The sequence below is a fragment of the Python bivittatus genome, unplaced genomic scaffold, assembly GCF_059951505.1.
Source record: "Python bivittatus isolate LINGU-HERP-01145 unplaced genomic scaffold, Pbiv_v1 ctg000570_np1212, whole genome shotgun sequence".
NCBI lineage: Eukaryota > Metazoa > Chordata > Lepidosauria > Squamata > Pythonidae > Python > Python bivittatus.
Genome location: NW_028277097.1, coordinates 10,966,103 through 10,986,305, shown reverse-complemented (window position 1 = coordinate 10,986,305; position 20,203 = coordinate 10,966,103). Strand labels below are relative to the sequence as shown.

The 20,203-nt window shown below is 38.8% G+C and overlaps 1 protein-coding gene across 2 annotated transcripts in view; it reads left to right on the top strand.

Annotated features, from left to right (window-relative positions):
• Window positions 1–3,374: 3,374 nt before the first annotated feature.
• The window catches only part of MALT1 (MALT1 paracaspase), a 39,456-nt gene continuing 22,627 nt past the window's right edge, over window positions 3,375–20,203 (top strand). The window contains exons 1-8 of one of the 2 annotated variants that reach the window (XM_088152964.1): window positions 3,375–3,678; window positions 6,806–6,969; window positions 11,398–11,519; window positions 15,120–15,270; window positions 16,719–16,897; window positions 17,960–18,056; window positions 19,758–19,790; window positions 20,137–20,163. In XM_088152964.1, the coding sequence (XP_088009090.1) occupies window positions 3,518–3,678; window positions 6,806–6,969; window positions 11,398–11,519; window positions 15,120–15,270; window positions 16,719–16,897; window positions 17,960–18,056; window positions 19,758–19,790; window positions 20,137–20,163 (934 nt within the window). In that variant the 5' untranslated portion in view covers window positions 3,375–3,517. The remainder of the gene's footprint in view (window positions 3,679–6,805; window positions 6,970–11,397; window positions 11,520–15,119; window positions 15,271–16,718; window positions 16,898–17,959; window positions 18,057–19,757; window positions 19,791–20,136; window positions 20,164–20,203) is intronic. The other variant, XM_088152965.1, reaches the window with a different exon arrangement.

Genomic DNA, 20,203 nt, shown 5'->3' with positions numbered 1-20,203 from the left:
GGAATGTTTAAAATCAATTTTGGAACACATTTGCTCAGTTCTTCAGCAGAAATGAAAATAGCCTGGGGACTACAAAGCAATACTTTTGTATGAATGCATAATCAATAGAACTGCCTCCCCAAAGGCCCACAAATTCAAAACCAGATTCTAATAGTCCACAGATCTGTGGAACTAGCATATGCAGAATGTAAACTTTTTATTGCGCAATCAATCTTGCAATAAAGATACATAAACAATTCTCAAGTTATGGAAATTTCATTTGGTTTACTGCAAAGCTGATTGAGCTTCCAACTGAGACCGTTATTGTGCAATTCTCCTGCCTCATTAAGGGACCTTTAAAGGTATATATGATCCAGCTGACACTCTCTTCCATTTGTACCCTTTCCTTAGCAACCCCTTGCGTCTTCAGCCTTTATTCTTAACATACAGACAGAAGACAAAAATTCACTAAAGAGAGAAAGCTAGAAAAACTGCACAATGCCTTTTATTGATGGCATTGGGAGTTGTCCATCTGGAAGCACCTTGAGTGCCAGTTTGCAAAAGATATCTTGCTGTGCAGATACAACAGTGCCAAAAAAGCTCTTATATACACAAAAGCTCCAGCAGTTGATATAATCACATTTAAAAGATTTTATCCTCTGCAAAAGCTTGTACAAAACCAAAGAAATATATCCCTGGCCTAAGAACAGTTATTCGTGCTCTGGTAATTTCCCAGCTGGATTATTGAAATGTGTTATAATGGAGATGCCTTTGAAAATGGACTGGAAATTTCAGTTAGTTCAAAATACAGCAGCTAGACTGTTCACTGGGACTGACCAATAGGAACATATGCCAGAACTTTGCCATCTACACTGGCTGCGGGTCTGATTCTGGACCCAAACAGTTTAAGATAAGGCAAATTATGTTGCAGAAATTGGTAGATGTCCCAGCTAGTGGGAAAAGATATTTACCAGTTGCTCCTGCTAATGTGGGCTGGTGTCCGTGCTAGGATAGGAGGCAAGTTTTTAGCCACTTGTCAGAAATGTTACAGTTCACTTTAGAGACATCCTGGTTTGTCACTTTCTCTAGTGACTAACAGAGAAAAACATGGACTAAGCACCCTGTAAGTGCTCTGAGAAGTCCCATTCTACATGTATCAATAAAGGAGTAAGATCACAAAAGAGGTTGCTTAGAGAGGTCTTGGTCTACTGTTTTCTCTAGCAATGTTGCTGCTGCTGCTGCTGTTCCCAAGATGTCTTCTCAGTCCAGTGGCACAAATCAAAATGGCCATGGAGGAGAGTCAGTGATGACTGGAGTGGAGGGTGCATGCCTACGACGACGAAAAGGAGCCAGCAGGAGATGTCAGATCTCAGCTCCTGCTGTATCACCGCCACCTTTGTCATAGGACCTTCTCTTGCAAATAGCAAGGCTTGACTTGGGAGAAGATGGAAAGCACCACTTTTACATTGCATCAGAAATGTCCCAAGTTAGTGGCCTTGCTATGGGCTGGAGATGATTGGAAGTTTGCATCACGGAGATGGATCCTCAAAGTATAGTTAGCAAGAATCTTTGAGCTGAATTTGGGGAAAGTGTTGATCTGCCCACTGAGAGCTAAACGTGACAGAGTCGGGGCCGTAAGGAGAGTGCATAAAAGCCAATGGGATGGGGAACAAAGTTTAATATGATAAGGGTTCATAATTCTTTAGTCAAGTCATGTCTCCACATGTTCTGTATAAGAAGTAATCAAAGAGGACCTTTGAATATGTGAAATGTATATTTTCTATGAAACAAAATAATTAGCTGGCCCATACAGTTCTGGGATAATTAAAAGGGATTTCAGATCAAATGGCTGCCCCCCGCCAGTGTAAGATGCAGTACATCTAATTTTAGACATGAAATATTAAATACAAAGTGACGATGGAACAGGTTGTGTAAGGAAAACAGTGCTAGAATTATTTTTTAAAATACTTTTTTGAAAACCAGATGGCTATCCAAGGAATCGAGCAAGTTGGGTGGAATGGAATGAGAGCCTTGGCAGAAGAAAAATTGATTATGAGTCTGAACGTGAGGATTATGCATCTTAAGCAAGGGTCAAAGTAGTTCTGCAGTCTGGAAAACTGTATGAAGGTTAGGAAGGACACTGAAGATGGAAGCAGCATATGACTGGGCAAGAGTTGTAGGAAGAGATCTGGAAATACTAAGCCAGAATACGGTTAAGACATTACTCTGCAGAATTTAGTCTAGCTATACCCCACCTAATGCCCTCCAGATGTGTTGGATTACAACTCTCATCAACTCAAGCCTACATAGCTGGACTATGCTGACCAGAGATCAGAGCTGTAATCCTACACATTTGGAAGGCATCAGTGTTTCAGAGGAACCCAGAAACTGGGTGGGCATAGAGGAGTGCAGGAGTAATGCAAAATGAAGAAAGAATGCAAAACCAGTTAAGTAAATCCTGGGAAAGAGGAGAAGGTGAGAATGAAACTCAAGCTTAACCCGCCTTGATTCTCTTTGGAATAATGGGGGGCAGAGGAAAACTCTGCCAGGCTTACAGGTTTATAGCCTACAACAATAAAGTTGTAATAGTCTTTGTGGTGTCTATTTCCTGACCTGGCCTACCTAGAAGTACTGACAATTGGGTGACCATGGGATGCAGACACAGCCTGGGTGTGAGTGGTCACAGAACACTGATAGAAGCAGGATGGAAAACGGAGAAGAGTGAAGGGTCACAGAATGGAGTGTCCTTGAAAGGAGATGGCTGTCAGGTTAAGGATTCCAAGTTCTGCCCACACTGCAACATTTTGTGGCAAATCCCACTTTACAACAACGATGCCTGAGCAAGTCCATTTTGGAGAAGAAAAATGTATCCAGAGTCAAAAGATAGGGTCTCCCTCAACTTCAGATTGATTCCTAGCAATTATCTGCCCATCCTTGTATTGCTTTCTTATTCCCAGCCTAGTTTATAGCACTGGGGTTTTCTAATAATCTCCTATCCAAGTCCATCGCTTTCCATTTTGGGGTTTTCAGCCAAGGTTGTCCCCCACTGGGACCAGCAAAGCTTCTTCCAAGGCCACCATGACTCTTGGATGCCACCTGTCGTTTTCGTGGCGAGAGTAGGAAGGGGTCTGCCACTGCCTTCACCTGGGAGACTTCTTGCACTTCCCAGTCCAGCCTACAGCCTTGGTGCTTTGCCACTGGTCTCCCATCCAAGTAATAACCGGGCCCGTCCCTGCCTCACTTTCGGGAGCGGCAAAGATCACCGAGTCTCCGGTTGTCCCGAACCTGCCGGTCTCTTCGTCTCGCAGGCGCGCCGGGCTCCCACGCACCCAAGACAGGGTGTCGTCCTCGCTGCCGCCTTTGGGCTTCCTGCTACTCGGGAGATTCCCCGCCCGCGCCTCTTCCTCCGCCGCGGCCTCCGACCCCGCCTCTGAAGGGGCCGCGGCCCTTCCCCTTCCCTTTCGCTTTCCCTACCTGCCAGCGCCGTCCGACCGCCGGACCTTCGCGCGCTCCGCCGCCGGGCTTCGCTTCTGCCGGGATGGCGGCGGCGGCGTCGCTGCCGGCCGCCCCGCTGCTCATCCACCGGCTGGCGGAGCGGCTGCTGAGGGGCCTCAGCAGCTTGCTGGACCGGGCGCCTCCGGGCAAGGGCTGGCGGGACTTGGCGCAGCTCGCGGGGAGTCGCGGCGGGGTCCGGCTGAGGTGAGGGGCTCGGCAGGGAGGGGGTTCGGGAGGCGAAGGACAGAGGAGGGGGACCCCGGACCCGCCCTGAGGGGAGACCGGGTCCTCCGAGGGCCACGGGGATCCCCGTTCTTGGTGAGAGGAGGGCGCCTTCTCCGCGCCCTGGGGAGGCGAAAGGAGGCGCGTCTGGACACGAGATGGCACCGCCGCCGAATTGGGAGGCTTCCGAAGATCCAGGAATAAAGATGAACAGCAACTAGTCCTCCTAGCTGTGTATTGTCTCCTGGATCTGGGTGAAAGACCCCTCAAGACCAGGGGCTAGAACCAGAAGAGGCTGCTCCATCCTGGTTGAGGGCTTCCTGCCGAGAACTTCTGGTGGACCACCAGGGGAAAGAGGAGGCTGGTGGTCCAAATCCTAATGACTTTCACATCCTAGTACTGTTTAGGCTTGAGTAGACTTTGGCGCTACAGTACTTCCTCTTCCTTGGTCAGAAGTCAAGGAGCCGTTGCCAGAGCTATGTTTCCAAAACAGTCAGCAAGTGCAGGCTGACCCAGAAGAGTCAAGAGCCCTGCCCAAAGACAGAAAGAACTGAGACTTGCCTTTATGTAAAAAGATGCCATAGGGAAGATAATCAGGAACTATGTTCCATTGCTAGAGAAACGAGGGCAAAAAATAATGGGTGCAAGTTGCAGCTATCTTTATTTTGCTTAAATATAAGGAAAAAACTCTCTCACACTAAATTCTGTACAACTGTGGAACAGTCTAACCCATGGAGGTTGTGGGTTCTCCACTTCAGGAGGGCTTTAAGAAGAAGCTAAGTAGCCACCTCTCATGGATGGTTTCAGTGGTTTTTCTGCCCATTGCAGAGGGTCAGACTAGATGATCCTTGTAGTCTCTTCCAATTGTACAGTTCTATCATTCCACTTTTTATCATCAGTTCTGCCCAGATTATGGGAATGTCCTCACAGAAACCCAGAATCAAACCAGCCAGATTGATCAAATTGAACATTCCCTAATTTGTGTGTTCTGAACGGGGTTGCTGTTCCCAGATGGAGCAGGTTGGCAGCTTGAGAATACGCCTGGATCTCCATCTGTCCTTGGATTTGCAAGTGGCAGCTGTGGGGAGAAGTGCACTTGGCCAATTACATTTAGTGCACCATCTGCAACTCTTCCTGGGCCAGTTAGCCATGCCTTGGGGATATAACCCATCTCAACTACTGCAGTGCACAATACATGAGGCTACCCTTGAAAAGTGTCTGGGTATTGCAACTGGTGACAATATCCAGGTAACTGATGGTGCCAGATGTAGAGATTGTGGGATTTTTATACTGGAAAGTTATAAAATACTGGCACAGGCTCCCAGATGCTGGCTGGGCACCATTTAAAGTGCTGCTCCTGATCTTTAAAGCAGCAACGGGTTATCTGCTGGACCACCTCTCTTTCTGAGAACTTGCCCAATTACTTAGGTCAGCAAGAGATGCCCTTCTGACGATGCCCCCATTGCCAGAAGCTCAACTCTCGGGAATGCAGAGAAGGGTAGCTCCCAGATTACAGAACTTAAGGAGGTCCCTTTGGCTCTCACTTTTTCAGTGAGTGGATGGTAAACACACATCTCATGGCCAAGCTCTGTTGATTCTTTCAATGGCTGGTTTTGATTTTAATCGATTAAAGTTGTTCTGTTTAACACCCTGTATTTCTTGTTGCTGTATTCCAGGGACTTGAGTGCTGGATAAAACCAAAAGGTGGATCAATTTAATCATACATTTTTAAAAGTAATATTTCCTATTTTAGGCATGTGAATAATACTGGTAATAGTCTTCTATGTGGTTATAGCTTGCATTTTATCTATCAGGTTATTAATTAAAGCAGGCTTTTCTATCCTGGTGGTCCTTTCCATGTTCTGATACAAGCCCCAGAATTCACAGCCAGCATCTTTGCACAGCTCAGTGCTTTGGCTTTTCCTCCCCCAGAGTGGGTGATTCTCCACTTATTTATTTGCATTGGTGAGAACTGATCATCCTAGCTCTTCTGGGGGGAGATTTCCCCCTGTGTGTCAGTGCTGTGGTGGGCCTATGTGTTGGGCCTGAGTCACACAGAGACACAGGAGGTGGCTTCTTGAAGGCTGAGTAATTTCATTTTTTCCCTGCATTCTAGGAGCGAATAATTTTAGATGTGAGGATGAAACATTCTCATAGAGGAAATGGTGCATCTCACTTATTAGATGTTTTGCGAATGTTGACCTAATATAAACATGGTGCTACAGGACAAGGTGTTCCCATCAAATTCTTCAGAATGAATGTGTCAACTTTCATATGGTCCCTGGCAATCTTTGAAAGGCTATCTTCTTGCATATCTACCTGCCTGGTTTCTAAGATCATCTTCCAAGTGACTTCCCCACCCCCACTCCCTTGAGATCAGTTGGAGCAAATGGCAATCACTGAGAGAGTTTTTCAAGTGGTAGCCTTAAAAAAATGTCCCTACATATTTAAACCATCACTTGGCTATTGCTTCTATTTTGGTTTTATTCTATCTATGTTTGCTTTTTTGCTTTTATTGATGTTTTATCACACTCTTTTATGATATATTTATTACACTTATTTTGACTATTGCCCAGAGATTCTTGTCTATTGAAATGCAGTGAATGACATCAATTGCTTGAGGATGGTCAAATTTTGCACAACATGCTGTGTGATCTGGTCGGGGGCTTTTTAAGATAGCTTGACCTGTGTTTTCCTGGTGCTTTTTTCTAGGCTCCCTTAGATTGTTGCAGACTGACTTGGCCTAGCACTGGATTCATCAGTTGGACAAGTTAATTGGGTTGGGCAAGGAGAGGAGAAGTAAATTCTCCACAAGTGCTCATTCTCTGGCTATTATGCAAGACCAAGTCTTTCTCATCTATGATATTCTTTCTGCGAGCTAGAGTTGCAATTTTACTCTAGGCCAGTGTTTCTCAACCTTGGCCACTTTAAGATGTGTGGACTTCAACTCCCAGAATTCTGGCTGGGGAATTCTGGGAGTTGAAGTCCACACACCTTAAAGTTGCCAAGGTTGAGAAACACTGGTCTAGACCTTACTCATAATTAACGGTAGGTATATAAAGATGTTTCCATTATTATTGCTATTGTTATTTGTTGTCATTCTTTGCAGTTCTCTTGAATTGGAGCATTGTTCTCTTCAAGTTCTGGAACCTGAAGGAAGTCCCAGCAGGAGTCTCCTTCAACTCATGGGTGAAAGAGGCTGTACTGTTTTAGAGTTGACAGAATTTCTGCAGTTCCTGGAACTTACTGAGGCACTTCAGTTGCTCAATCCAAGTGAGTTTGAGTTCTCAGCCTAAGGCACATCTTAATAAGCTGATTGTTACAAGTTGCATCTTGCACTTAAAACATGTAATTGTCTTGGTGTCCATCCTACAAGTAGAAAAATCCAAAGGATTTTGCAATCTGACTGTCAAGGAAGGAAGAAATGTTAACAAGGTTTCTTTTCTTGTATATCTTCCAGTTTTATATTCCCTGCCTGCTAGAAAGAGCTTTTAGGATTCTGCCTCTGAAGAGTCAAATTGCTGTTTGTGAGTTAAATGTAACATGTAGTTTAGCTCTAAATACACAATAACCTTATATATTTTATCTTTATTCCAAATATAAGACGTAAATGATTCAAAAATCAGGACCTAATGGAGTGAGCTGTGTTAGAGTGGGATGGAATGATAGCTCTGTTAGTGTAATGATTGGAGGTAAGATTTTGGGTTGGCAGTGCAAACACAGCACGGATTAGGTCTCATGTGGGAACCAGCCACCCCTGATTGTAGGCACTGTGCAAACATCCTGTTTTAGTATGAAATTGTTGCAGGGTATGGGATAGGCCAAGTATTTGGATCAACACTCTGCAGATTTCTGTATCTCTTTGATTCTAACCTTTTAGATGATGAAGTAAGCCCTAATTTAGAGTAGGATTGTGATTGACCACAGAGGAAGACAAAATAAGCATGGTTTGCTATGCAGTATGAGTGTAATTATATCAGAATATCTGTATCAGAGGTGTACAGTCTGAAATCCCAAGACATAGGGCCTTCCATCCAGGATTTTGGTGAGGCCCCCACAGTTATTTATTTATTTATTAAATTTGTATGCCGCCCATTTCCCCCAGAGGATGACTCTGGGCGGCTCACAGTTGATGTCGAATTGCAATTTGTAATGAGACAGTAGAGAATAATTGCAAAATACATGGGTATTCATAGTACCAATATTTTATTAAGCGTCTTTAATTTTAAGCTTCTTTATCATATCTTCTGGAATGCAGTCAAGACCTGGCTCTGCCAACTTGCAGGGGCGAGAAGGGGCAACCAGCCCTGGGGGTGGCTAGCACCTTGAAGTTGCTCCCATATGTTAATATCTTTTCAATCACCAGCACCTTGGAAGATATTATTATTTAAGGATGTATTTGGTTTTATTGTATTATTATACTATTTTAATTGTATTTTAATTAATATTTATTGTTTTTATTGTAAACCACCCAGAGTCATTTCCTCGTGAGATGGGCGGTGTCCAAATTTGAAACATAAACAAACAGAAATAAATATCTAATCTTTATCATATATCTTATTTCAAAGGACAAGGGTATCGATCTTGTCCAGTTGAACAGAGCAGGTGTCATTACCTTAGTTGAAATAGTATTTTTTGCAGCTTGGTATTTGAGAATTAGCATAAGAATTCTTTCATAATCTCTATTCTAGCAAAAATTAGTGTTTTTCCTCCCAATACTTGCATAAGTGAGGTCCAAGAGAATAAACAGAATTTAATTACTGTTTGCTAATGTAGAATAAACATAGAGGGTTAGGGTATTTTAAGTGTGTTGGCTTAAAGACGTACGGTTAGGTGACGTTCTCTCACAGGAATTTTTATCTAATACAAAAGGAACAAAGCAAATTATTTACTTTTCATTGGTTCTTAAGTTCAGGTTGGTACATCATGGTATGGACGTTTTAATTGAAGTGTTTAGAGTATTTTTTACAACAGGAAGTAGTTCTTTGTAAATTGTAGTGATATAACCATAGAACAGCGTAAAACATGATTGTAGAAATACTCAAAGTTCAGATGCAAGGATAAAAATTCAAAGATGCAAAAAATACAAGAAAAAGCTAAAACTGCTGCATTTTGAGATCAGAAAAATCCCACGTAGATATAAGGATAACAATCCAGATCTGAATTCTGTATATATTCCTGACATGGAATCCCACTGTTAAACCATCTGCTTGGTTATTAAATGTTTTGGGGTTGATTTGATTTGCAATATGCTTGGTTGCTTAAAAGGAAGTGTGTGTTTCTGAATCGTTTCTAATGATAGTGTTTCTTTGTACTCTACTTATTGAAAAAAAAAAAGTTAAATTAATAGAAGATGGTATCCTAGATTTTTGTTTTGAACTGAACTCTGTATTTTTGGAATGAAATAGAATGTGAGTCAAAGAATTTACAGCCAGGCATTTTTCATCTCCTACATCATCATAAAACTATATATAGAACTTTGTAATGGTTGATTGCAGGAGCAAAAGGAGCTAAAGTAAGGTGTATTTTGAATGGCAGATGTCATACATACCTACCCATCACACTATTTCTTTTGGAGTTAAGAAACACTATGCAGAGTTCAGAAAAAGAATAAAGCCGAAATTATGAGATAAGAAAAGGAAACATAGCTAGGTGTACTTTGTATCAACACTATTCACTACATCTCTCCGTATCTTTCTGTCCTTGGAAAACATTGATGCTTCAGCTGCATCCATAGAAAGCTTCATACGTTGCCCTTGGTGCTTTAAGCTTCTCGCCTCTCTTTTTTTGAGGATCTTTTTTTTGGTGTTTCCATTCTTCATGGCCTATTCAGTCTTTTTCCATATATTTTGCAGTGTGATCCTTATTCATTCTATGTGACCAAGCTATATCAAAGTCCTTTTTCATAGTGGCTACTCAATTATCCCACCTTTATTATTTTTATAAATAACTCAAGGTGGTGAATATACCTAATACTCCTTCCTCCTCCTTTTTTCCCCATGACAACAACCCTGAGAGGTGGGTTGGGCTGAGAGAGAGGGACTGGCCCAAAGTCACCCAGCCATCTTTCATGCCTAAGGTGGGATTAGAACTCATAGTCTCCTGCTTTCTAGCCAGGTGCCTTAATCACTAGACCAAACTAGCTCTATTGAATTTTGTATTAAATCCACATTTATTCAGCACCCATTCAGGCTCGACCCCATCTCTTCTTATTCTGCCACACAAGACAGTTGCTGTGCATTGATTCAGAGATATTTGCTGAATCCAGAGGTTTTGTTAGAATGATGAATTCTGCACTGTGACACAAACACCACACCTTTTATAGTGTGTGCAGCATTGCAACACGTTTTGCCATTAGACCCCTCTTGCTCCCCCTGTGAATGCTGATGCATTATTTGTAATTTCTAAAATTCTGATTAATTTATATATTTCATCATGATTAATAACAAGTACTAGGGCATTTATTTGTGCATTTTAAAAAATTTACAACAAAGTTTTATTATACCTTGTGAGTTTAAACAAATCATACCACTTTATTAAATTGACACGTTAGATTTAGAAATATCAGGTATAACTGGGGCAGGCGGACTTCCTTTGCTTTTATTGACTGTGTACAAAAAGCTAAGGGAAAGAAATATATGAAATTATAAAGAAGAAAGAAAGGGAAAGGAACCTAAAAACGAAAACTTATGTATATATACACGGATTCAGGGACACACACATATTTGAGTTCTGCTTAAGTATTTCAATTATAATGGAACATATTTCATTATAATAATCCATAGCAAATCTACACTGATAAGTGATTCATTTATAAGTTGCTAATAACATCAATTCTGCAGACCATAGATTTCAGGGTCATGTGTTTGTTTTTTACAATGCTAAATAATGAAGCATCTACTTACTTTGTCCCAAAGTCAACTTCCACTAAATATAGTTCAAAAGAATGTGAGCATCAGTAAATATTAAATCTTATTTCATAGTTGAGTTGATACATGTAGTAACTTCCTCCCCAAATGTAACAATTATAGAACACTGTATGAACATACGTTTAAATGAAGCATTAATCTCATTGCCTCTCAAACAATGTGATGCCTTTTCTGGATAAATGCAGTGGAGTATTGATACGCAAACTGGTTAACAGTTGGCTTCCAGGTGCAAGTCAAAGTGTTGATGGTTATCTTTAGAACTGTTCATGACTCAGGGCTTGGTCATTTCTGAGACTACTTCTCTCTAATTGTCTCTGCCCATCCAACAAGATCTGATAGGGTTGGCATGCTCCAGGTCCCCTCAACTGAAGAAATGTCATTGTATGGCACCCTGCAACTATGCCTCTTCTGTTGTTGTTCCTGCCTACTGATACAACATCCCCTCTCCAAGGTCTGCATGACCCCAAACTTGCTGTTCTTCAGGAAGCCATAAGGACTTCCAGCAGGCCTTGCGCTATAAGGCTTTGAGAACCCATTGCTATGCTGTGACTATTTTAATTTGTTTGTATTCCCTACATGGTGATTTGATTCTTCCTTTACTGTTATATTGTGTTTTTAACTTGTCCTGTATACTGTCTTGAGTTGTCTGATGATTAGACAGCTTTACAAACCCAACAAATAATTAAATAAGCAAGCAAGCAAACTTTAGTGCTTTTATATAATTAGGTCCATCTTTTGCATTAAATATAGATTACTCCTATCTTTTTCACAGGCATAAAGATTGTTGTAGAACCAGAATCCCAAGCTGTTTTATCTGGCCAGATGGTGAAGCTGAGCTGCTGGGCAACAGGATATCCTCTCCTATACTATCAGTGGTTTAAAGAGAAAAAAATGGTAAATAAATATACTAGAATGTAAATGGTAGCATGTAAAATATAGAAAATTCCGTGCCATATTGAATGCAATTTTCTTTTTAAAAATATTTTGTTAAGATTTTTCAATACAATAAAAGTATAGAAAATATTTTTACGAAAAGTATTTCGTAAAAATACTTTTACGAAAATACAAAAGAAAAGAAAAAAAGATAGAAAAAAGAAATACATGAAAAAAGAAAGGAAGCATAGAATTATGGCTTCTGACCTCCTTTCCATCAAGTAATTGCTATCTTAATTTTTCCCCTTCCTCTTTAACCCTTTTTAATCCCCACACCCATAAATCATCAATTCAGTCTTTTCTTCTTTCAACAAAAAGTCCGTATAAGACTTCTAGTCTCATAATGAATGCAATTTTCATTCATCTTTTCCTTACAACATAAAGCTTATGTACACTATGGGATGTTAGACTCTTATGTATTCTATATCTATTATTATTATTATTATTATTATTATTATTATTATTATTATTATTTTATTTATAGTGTTTATATCCACCTCTCTCTTGCGAACTGAAGGTGACATATGCACTACGTAGGGTAGGCTGAGAGAGAAACTGGCTTAAAGTCCTTTGATGTGTTTACATTGTCCATATCTTGTCCCATGACCATGTGTAATGGGCAGAGGGAATGGCCTTATGGGACAGGAGGACGAGCCGCTACCGAGACAATGGTCAGCTAAAAGAAACCTGGGTGCGGGGCAGAACTGTAACCTGAGAAAACATCTCAGACAAGCCCTCCCTAGTTCTCACAAAGATAAAGGGAGGGAGAGGGGAAATACATTCACACCTGCAAGATTCTGCTACTATATATTTATAATAAAAGTAATCTTGACTTGCATGCCTTTGGTCTCCTAGTCTGGTCTACATTGAAGGGTTTATTTATTTATTTAATCAAATTTATGTGGCCACCCATCTCACACAAGATGTCAAGAGTTGACACCATGACACTGTACTGGTCATCTTACAAAATAATTTCCAACTTCTTATTTTTGAAGTTATTTTGAAAATATAATTGGGATAAAATGTATGGAAATTAAACTTACTTCTTAAAGCCAAATACTGTTTTTTCAGTTCCTATGGTGTTTTAAAAAATGTGTTTTTCATATCTGAGGAATAGTAATTTCACATTGAAAGTCAGCATATTGCAGGGATCTTGGCAGCACTCATAAAAATGTTCTGGAATGGGTGTTTATAAAGTGTAACTGAAATATGAATATAACTGTTTTATTTCCAGACAAAACATTTCTATTACATCAAGCAGTGCTGAACAAGATGCCTGTTAATGCTATATGATTTTATTACTGGTAAACACTTGCATTTGGCAGAACTTGAAATTTCACTACTGTTGAAGTCTAAGTACTCTTCATCTGTAATGTTTGATTTTATTTTGATCTGTGTGTACAGTGTGGAATTTTCCCATTCTCAAAAACGACATCCAAAATAGGTATTTAATTAATTGAATTAATTGTATGCTGTGTACACGGAAATGTATTACCATATTAGGCTGCAGTCCTATGTATTCTATCTGTACTAAGTTATTAAGCCTTAGTAAGGAAATGTTCATTATTAAGTCATTTCCCCACTAGGAACTTATAGTATTTTCATGGCATCATCCAGCCGTTGTTGAACTGATATAATCCCAAAGTCCACCAAGGAGTTGTTACTTAGATTCAGCTGTCCTGGCAGTTTCACAAACCATTTTCTTTCCGTAGGTTCAGGGTTAACAACATTGGTCTGACCATGTTCAATGTGACCATAAAAATCTGATTGTTAAGAAATCACTATTTTACCACTATTTTATTCTGAGAACTGCTGTGATCATTTGCTTCTCTTTCTAAGCAAGGGATCCTGTGAATAACGTGATTGCCCTTTCTATGGACTTTAAAGGCAACGGCAGTTGTTCAATGAGCTGTCGTCCATATTGACCTCAAGGTGTTAAGTTAAATTAATTTCTGAAGAAAAGAAAATATCTATGACTTTCCACTAAAGAAAACTCTGAACTAAGAAATTCTGAAGAAATATTTATGAGTTTCCATTAAAGAAAATTCTGAACTAAGAAACTAATTCTACAGGGTACTTTACAAATAATAGATACTTGTTCTTTTTTATGTATGGGTAATTCGCTTTACCAATTCTGATTTGTTTGAATCCTTGGGAATTACAGAGAGCGTGAAGGATATATTGAAGTAGTTTGAACCAAGGCTACAAAAGAGTGTTTCACTTCTATGCTATCTTTAAAATACAGTGGCTAATTAAACTAGCACATAATTGCATAGAGGAAGCATTCTGGCACCGTACTCTCACAAAGCTTAATAATGTAAAGTAGAAATGTCAAGCATTATTCTAATATTGTTCATAATACCGTGTGAGTTTTGCTGTTTTATTCCTGAGAAATGTAAAACTGAAAGCGTATTGGTGCTCGAACAGGGGTTCAGTACTTTTTTTACTAATAAATTGGCTATGATGCTGAATGATATTGTAACTTCCCAGACTTCACTTTGTTAAGAAACACTGCTGTGTTGACTTATAATTCTGGCCTGATGTCTCTATGTCTCAGAAATCAGTCCCTGCCTTCTTGAATAGCATTCCCCTGGACTTTTTATGGCCCCAACTCTTTTGTGTTTTCAGGAAGCCTTGAAGACCTGGTTTTTCCAGCAGGGTGTTTTGTGACCTCACTTGTTGATCTTTGTTTTATGGTGTGTAACTGGTTTTGTTGTTTCTCTGACATGGGTTTTAACAGTTTTACTGTGATTTGCTTGATTTCTCTTGCCTTGTATTTTAATACAACTTATTTATGCTTTGTAAACTGCCTAGAGCAGTATTTCTCAACCTTGGCAGCTTTCAGATGGGTGGACTTCAACTCTCAGAACTGGCTGGGGAATTCTGGGAGTTGAAGTCCACCCATCTGAAAGTTGCCAAGGTTGAGAAACCCTGACCTAGAGTTACTGTTGTGACTGAGATGGCTTATAAGGTGGTAAAATGAATGAATGAATGAATGAATGAATGAATGAATGAATGAATGAATGAATGAATGAATGAAATGTCAACACGCTGGATCTCAAGAATGCTTTAGAATCTCTTCTTTGTGTTCTTAGTCTTGGTCCTGAACTGGAGAGACCTTCAATTAAATCCCTGCTCATCTGCAAGTTTATTAGGGAGCCTTTGCCACCTCATTGCCTTCCAGCTTAATCTGTTTTAACAGCGTGGTTGTGTTGATAAAATGGAATAATCCCATTTATGCTGCGTTTCTTGTAGAATGAAGATTAATTTTAAAATCTTGAGGGCTTAAGATCTCCTTTTCCTTACTTACTATGTTCAGACAGGAAACACTTTGGCCTGGAATCCCAAACTGATCGTTGCTGAAATTATATTCTACTGGTTTACAAATAATGCTTAACACAGAACAATGGCTGAATTTACCAATCACTCTACGTTTAAACCAAACAATCTACAAAACCAGCTTTTGTGTGTAATATAGCTAAACACTATTGTGTTTTATTTTTCACTATCTTCCATATTGTGGCAATATGTGCAGTCTCTTTTTCATGCATCCTAATTCAGGTTCCAAATGGGAATTCCCCAGAACTGGTGTTCAACCAAGTGACTGTAGATGATACTGGATTATACATATGTCGAGTGAACAGCGATTCCTCCTATGAGTTCAGCCGATGGGCACAATTGGAAGTTTGTGATAGCCAAGGAGATTCTGATGGTGGGTTACAAATTTTTTACATCGTAAAAATGATAAGAGCTAGATGCAAATAGGAGGAATACTGATTTTCTAGCTTCATTTCAAAGTTGTGATAATAGTGATTATGAATGGCTATGAAGCCATAGGATCTCTTATTATAGAATCATAGAATTTTCTCCATTAGCCATAGAGATGGCTGCAGTTTCAGGAAATACAAATCAGTGTGTGCTGATACAACTACATTAAAAGCATCTGGCATCTGTGTTGGAAATAATGCTTTACTGGTTTCATGTACTTTCAGGAGGTCCACAAAAGCTTAAAGTCTTGATAAAGCCTAAAATGTGTTTTTTCTCAGTATTTACCTGGAGACCTTGCATGTTTATTCCTTAGTGGTTTTTAAAAATATTTATAGATTACCTTTTAGTCAGAAGGATCTTAAGACAATATAAAAAACACATATTAAAGCAATTTAGCTAACTGTGTATATAACTTTCAAAAAACCCCAAGTTTTAGATCATATATTAAAAACCATCTAATGAAGCTGTAAAGTCTTTATCTCTCATTGGAAACTGAGTAACTAAAGACTTATCTAATCCCTGGAGAAAGTATTTAAATCCATTTAAAGCTTTGTTGGTAAGATCCACATCTTGAATTGGGCCCAATAACAGTTGGAGCCAGGGCAAATGACATAAGATTGAAGCATGTTTACCTCTATATGCTTTACCAACTAATCTAGCTGTACTATTCTGGATTAACTGCAATTTCTGATCACTCTTGCAAGGCAATGTCATTCGGCTGCTAATTGTAATATTAAAATGATAAGTGACTAAAATATTATCCTCAGATGTATCTTGGTGGAAGTTCACTTAAGCAATTGCTTGTCGAGAGAATAATATATTTGAGTCTTTTTACAGCTCTTACAATTCTAGTAAGGTTATTTCTCATTAAGGAAGAATATGTAATTAAGCATGGCAATAGTTATAGTTTTATAGGTAAGTTTTATAGTGCATGAAATAGGAGTGTAGCCATACTTGCAATTTATTAATATCAAACATAATTAAGTACTTCTGTAATGAATTAGCACCTTCACATTAATGTATGTTACCTACAGGAATATTTTTGCTTTAATGCAAGAAAATGCATTAACCATTGAGTAGTTCCCAGAATATGAACATGGCAAATAATTTAATACAAATCAAATTGCCTGAGAAACTAGTACCTTTTTAAACTCAGTATATTGGATTTCTTCTCTAAAGGGACAAGCACACAGTTTGTTGCTCTCTTCTCAAAACCACCCACTTCCTTTAAATTAGATTCAGCAAATAAACGGGGGAAGTGACTGTGGAGGGTACAACGTGGCCGAAGAAATTGTCCTTTGCTGACTGCTTCTGCTCTGCAAATCTTGCCTCTCTTTATTGCTTTGCCGAAAAGACTTTCAGGTTACGAATGTTTAAAATCTTCAATTTAAGGAAACTACTTTGAATTGCCTGAAAAGAAAATACGTATCTGCCTGCACCCACAATCTCAAAACTTGATGGTTGGAGAAATGTTAGTTCTTCAGTGTGAAGCGATAGGAATCCCTGTGCCTCAGTACCAGTGGTACAAAGAGGAATTTCCACTTACTAATGGAGATAAAAAGGTCTATGTGGTGAGTCTTTTTTTCTTCAGCTATACTGATGAGGAATTGATGATCACATTTTAAATTCAAAGCCTCCTTGAAATAAATTCTTCAAGAGTAGCTCTGAAATTCAGTAAATAAAATAGCATGTTCATTAACCCCCTAATGCAGTGTTGTCCAAACTTGGCCACTTTAAGATGAGTGGACATCAACTCCCAGAATTCCCCAGCCAGCATGGCTGGCTAGGGGATTCTGGGAGTTGAAGTCCACTCATCTTAAAGTGGCCAAGTTTGGACAACACTGCCTTAATGCTTTGCCATTAGCATGCTGATAATAGTTGCGTGGTTCTCCTTGGAATACTGCACTCTGAAGTGAGTTTAATTGCCTGTATCCTGTTTCCTAAAGTATTAACTGGCTGGGAGACTGAACCCAAGGCTTTAAATTATTTATCATGACTGCAAAGTTGATGCAAGACTAGGTACTAAGACTAAATGCAGTGACCTCCATTCGTTATTAGTTTTATGAAATGCTTAATACAGTTTTATTCTTGGGCATTAATGCCTTACTGTAGAAAGTTATTATTTTCCCTTAAATTTGTATAGCATATAAAGTACCTTTTTCCTTTTGGGGGAAGACAGTTCAAGTTTTGTATTTGGGATTTTTATTCTTGCAAGCCACCCAGAGTCACCGTGAGTGAGTTGGGCGGCCATATAAATTCCTTAAATAAATAAATAAAGGTGAATTCAAAGTCTGGAGAGGTTTGTATATATTTAACATGGTGCAAATTTTAGAAGGAAAAATATATGCCAGGGTTCTGTGTTAGGAGATAACAACTTTTTTTTTTATGAGGAAGGATTTTCTTTTTTTTTTTAATGGAGGTACGGTCAATTACACGAGCCTTTATTTGCAATTTGAAGAGTTTCTCGTCTCAGTGAATTAAATATTAGGGTGCAGAATTTGTAGCTTCAGATTCAGTCTGCCAGAATGCAGACTTCATTGAACTTCATTGAAATGCATGTAATAGTATTGCTGGAATAAAAAGAATGAACTTTGGAGAATGCCTTACTAGAAAATGTTCTGATATTCTTCAAGATATCCTCCGTAAACATTGAACATCAAGGGACATATTGGTGTCGGGTATACAATAGCCAAGAAAATGAAGAAAGCAGAAAAGTGAAAGTCACTATAGGTAAGAAGTCTAATAGTGAATTTAATAAGCATTAAACTGGCATGTAGTTCAGTTTGGCATATCAACATCAGAAATTACTAATGGGAAGTTGGATCAGGTATAATTAACATGGCCGTTTTTATGGGACTTACTTTCTATTTATCTTAAAAAATTTATTCTATAGAAAATTATGGTCTGAACTTTTTTAGGTTCCTATTTCTTGATGCTGCACACCAATGCAGGTGACATCTTTATAACTGTAATGATTATTTATGTTACAGATTTTTTTTGCAGAATATCTTGTTCAAACTGTGTAATTGTTGTGTTCCTCTGAATGGCATTTCTGGAAGAGATAAGCTTGCCACCAACATTGTGTTCATGTGAGAAACTTCATCATCTAGGGAAAAAAGACAGGATCTTTATACTATTTATCAAATTTCTAAGCATGCTACCATATGTTAACTTGATTTCCTGATATTTATTCATGCCATGTGGGAAAGGAATATATGTCAATAATGTTACCCTACTATTTGCATTCTGCTGGAGGTGTATAAGCAGGATATCCATAAATTTTCATTTTTAATATTTTCATTTTTTAAAACTTTTTAAAATGTATCATACACCATGAAGGAAAATGACTAGTATAATACATGTCTATGTGTAATATGTACACAAAATGTACACGATTAATTTTAAGTCAGGGTACAACAGGCTGCTTCAGCTTTTGCATTTTAGTTTCTAACTGTACAAAAGAAACTGGATTTCCAGTAGGTAGACAGTTAAAACCTGCTGTAGAATTGAGATGTATATTGTCCTTCTGTAAATCATCTACAGTTGTTCATGTTATTTACAGTTCATTGTTCCACAAGACCCTTTAAGTTTATAATACTCTGTGGTCACTATTGGTTAGAAGACTCAGTATTCTGTGTTCTATATGTTTATCACTCTCAGCTCAGCATGCTAATTTACATGTGTTAGCCCTTCAAGGTAGACCAAAAACCAGTGCCATGTAGGTCGGTACTACTTTTATTGTAAAGCTATAGTAACAGAATCTTGCAAGTCTGAATGTATTTTCCCCTCCCTCCCTTTATCTTCATGTGAACTAGGGTGGGGCTTGTCTGAGATGTTTACTCACGTTACTTTCTTGGTCCTGGCTCAGGCCCTCTTATCTGACTGTTACCTTGGTAGTGGCTTTTCCTCCTGTCCTTTAAGGCCATTCCCTATTCCCTCTACAACATGTCTGGTCTATGTGTCAGAGAAGGGGATTTGATTAAGCTCCCTTTGGATCTCTGATCACTGGCATACCAGACTTTGCTTTTCCATTATATAAATGAGATTGGCTCCAAGTTTTTAGAAAAATAAAAGTCTACAATGAAGAAAAGGTTTTCAATGTATCACATGTTTCATCATGCATTGTCGTTTATGAGTTTGATGCAAAAAAAAAACCCACACAAATTCTCTTCAAGAGTTGTGCTTTCCAAGTTTGGAATTTTAAATATCCATTTAAGAATATTAGTTATGTCAAACACAAGATGGATCCTTAGACAAAAAAACAGTTCCAGTTTTCTCTGTTTGACACACGTTTAAGTATGAATTATGCAGTAATGCTTGGCTCTAGACTTGTTGGAAATGTAAATATCATCCTTACCTCCTATTTGTATTCTTATCTGTCAAATAAAATCAGGAGCTTCACTCTAGCATTCTTTTCTCTTGAAACTCAAGGTGGAAAATCTATTGCAGTAGAATGCACTGAAGGTAATGTTAATCAAATACTGTAGAGCTTTCTGATGAAACTTAAATACTGACAATTTGGTGATTCTGGGATCTATAGCTAGAATGGAATTTTGTGCTGCATTAGTCTATGAATGCCTATGTAAGATAATGTCATATTCTTGCATGAGCTGTTCATTTCTTCTTTACATCTTCTACTAATTATACAAAGTCGGTCCTTTTCTTTGCCACTAACTTTGTAAGCATTGAAGAAAACAATCATTAAACATTACCTTCCTTCTATTTTTAATTTTCATTTTTGGATAACTCGTAAACCCCTTTTCATATATTTATCTAATCTGTATATTCATTTTTCTTTTGTTCTTTTCAGAGGAATTAAATGACCTTGAAAGACCTGGTAAGTGCATTACACCGGATAACACATATAAAAACTGTGC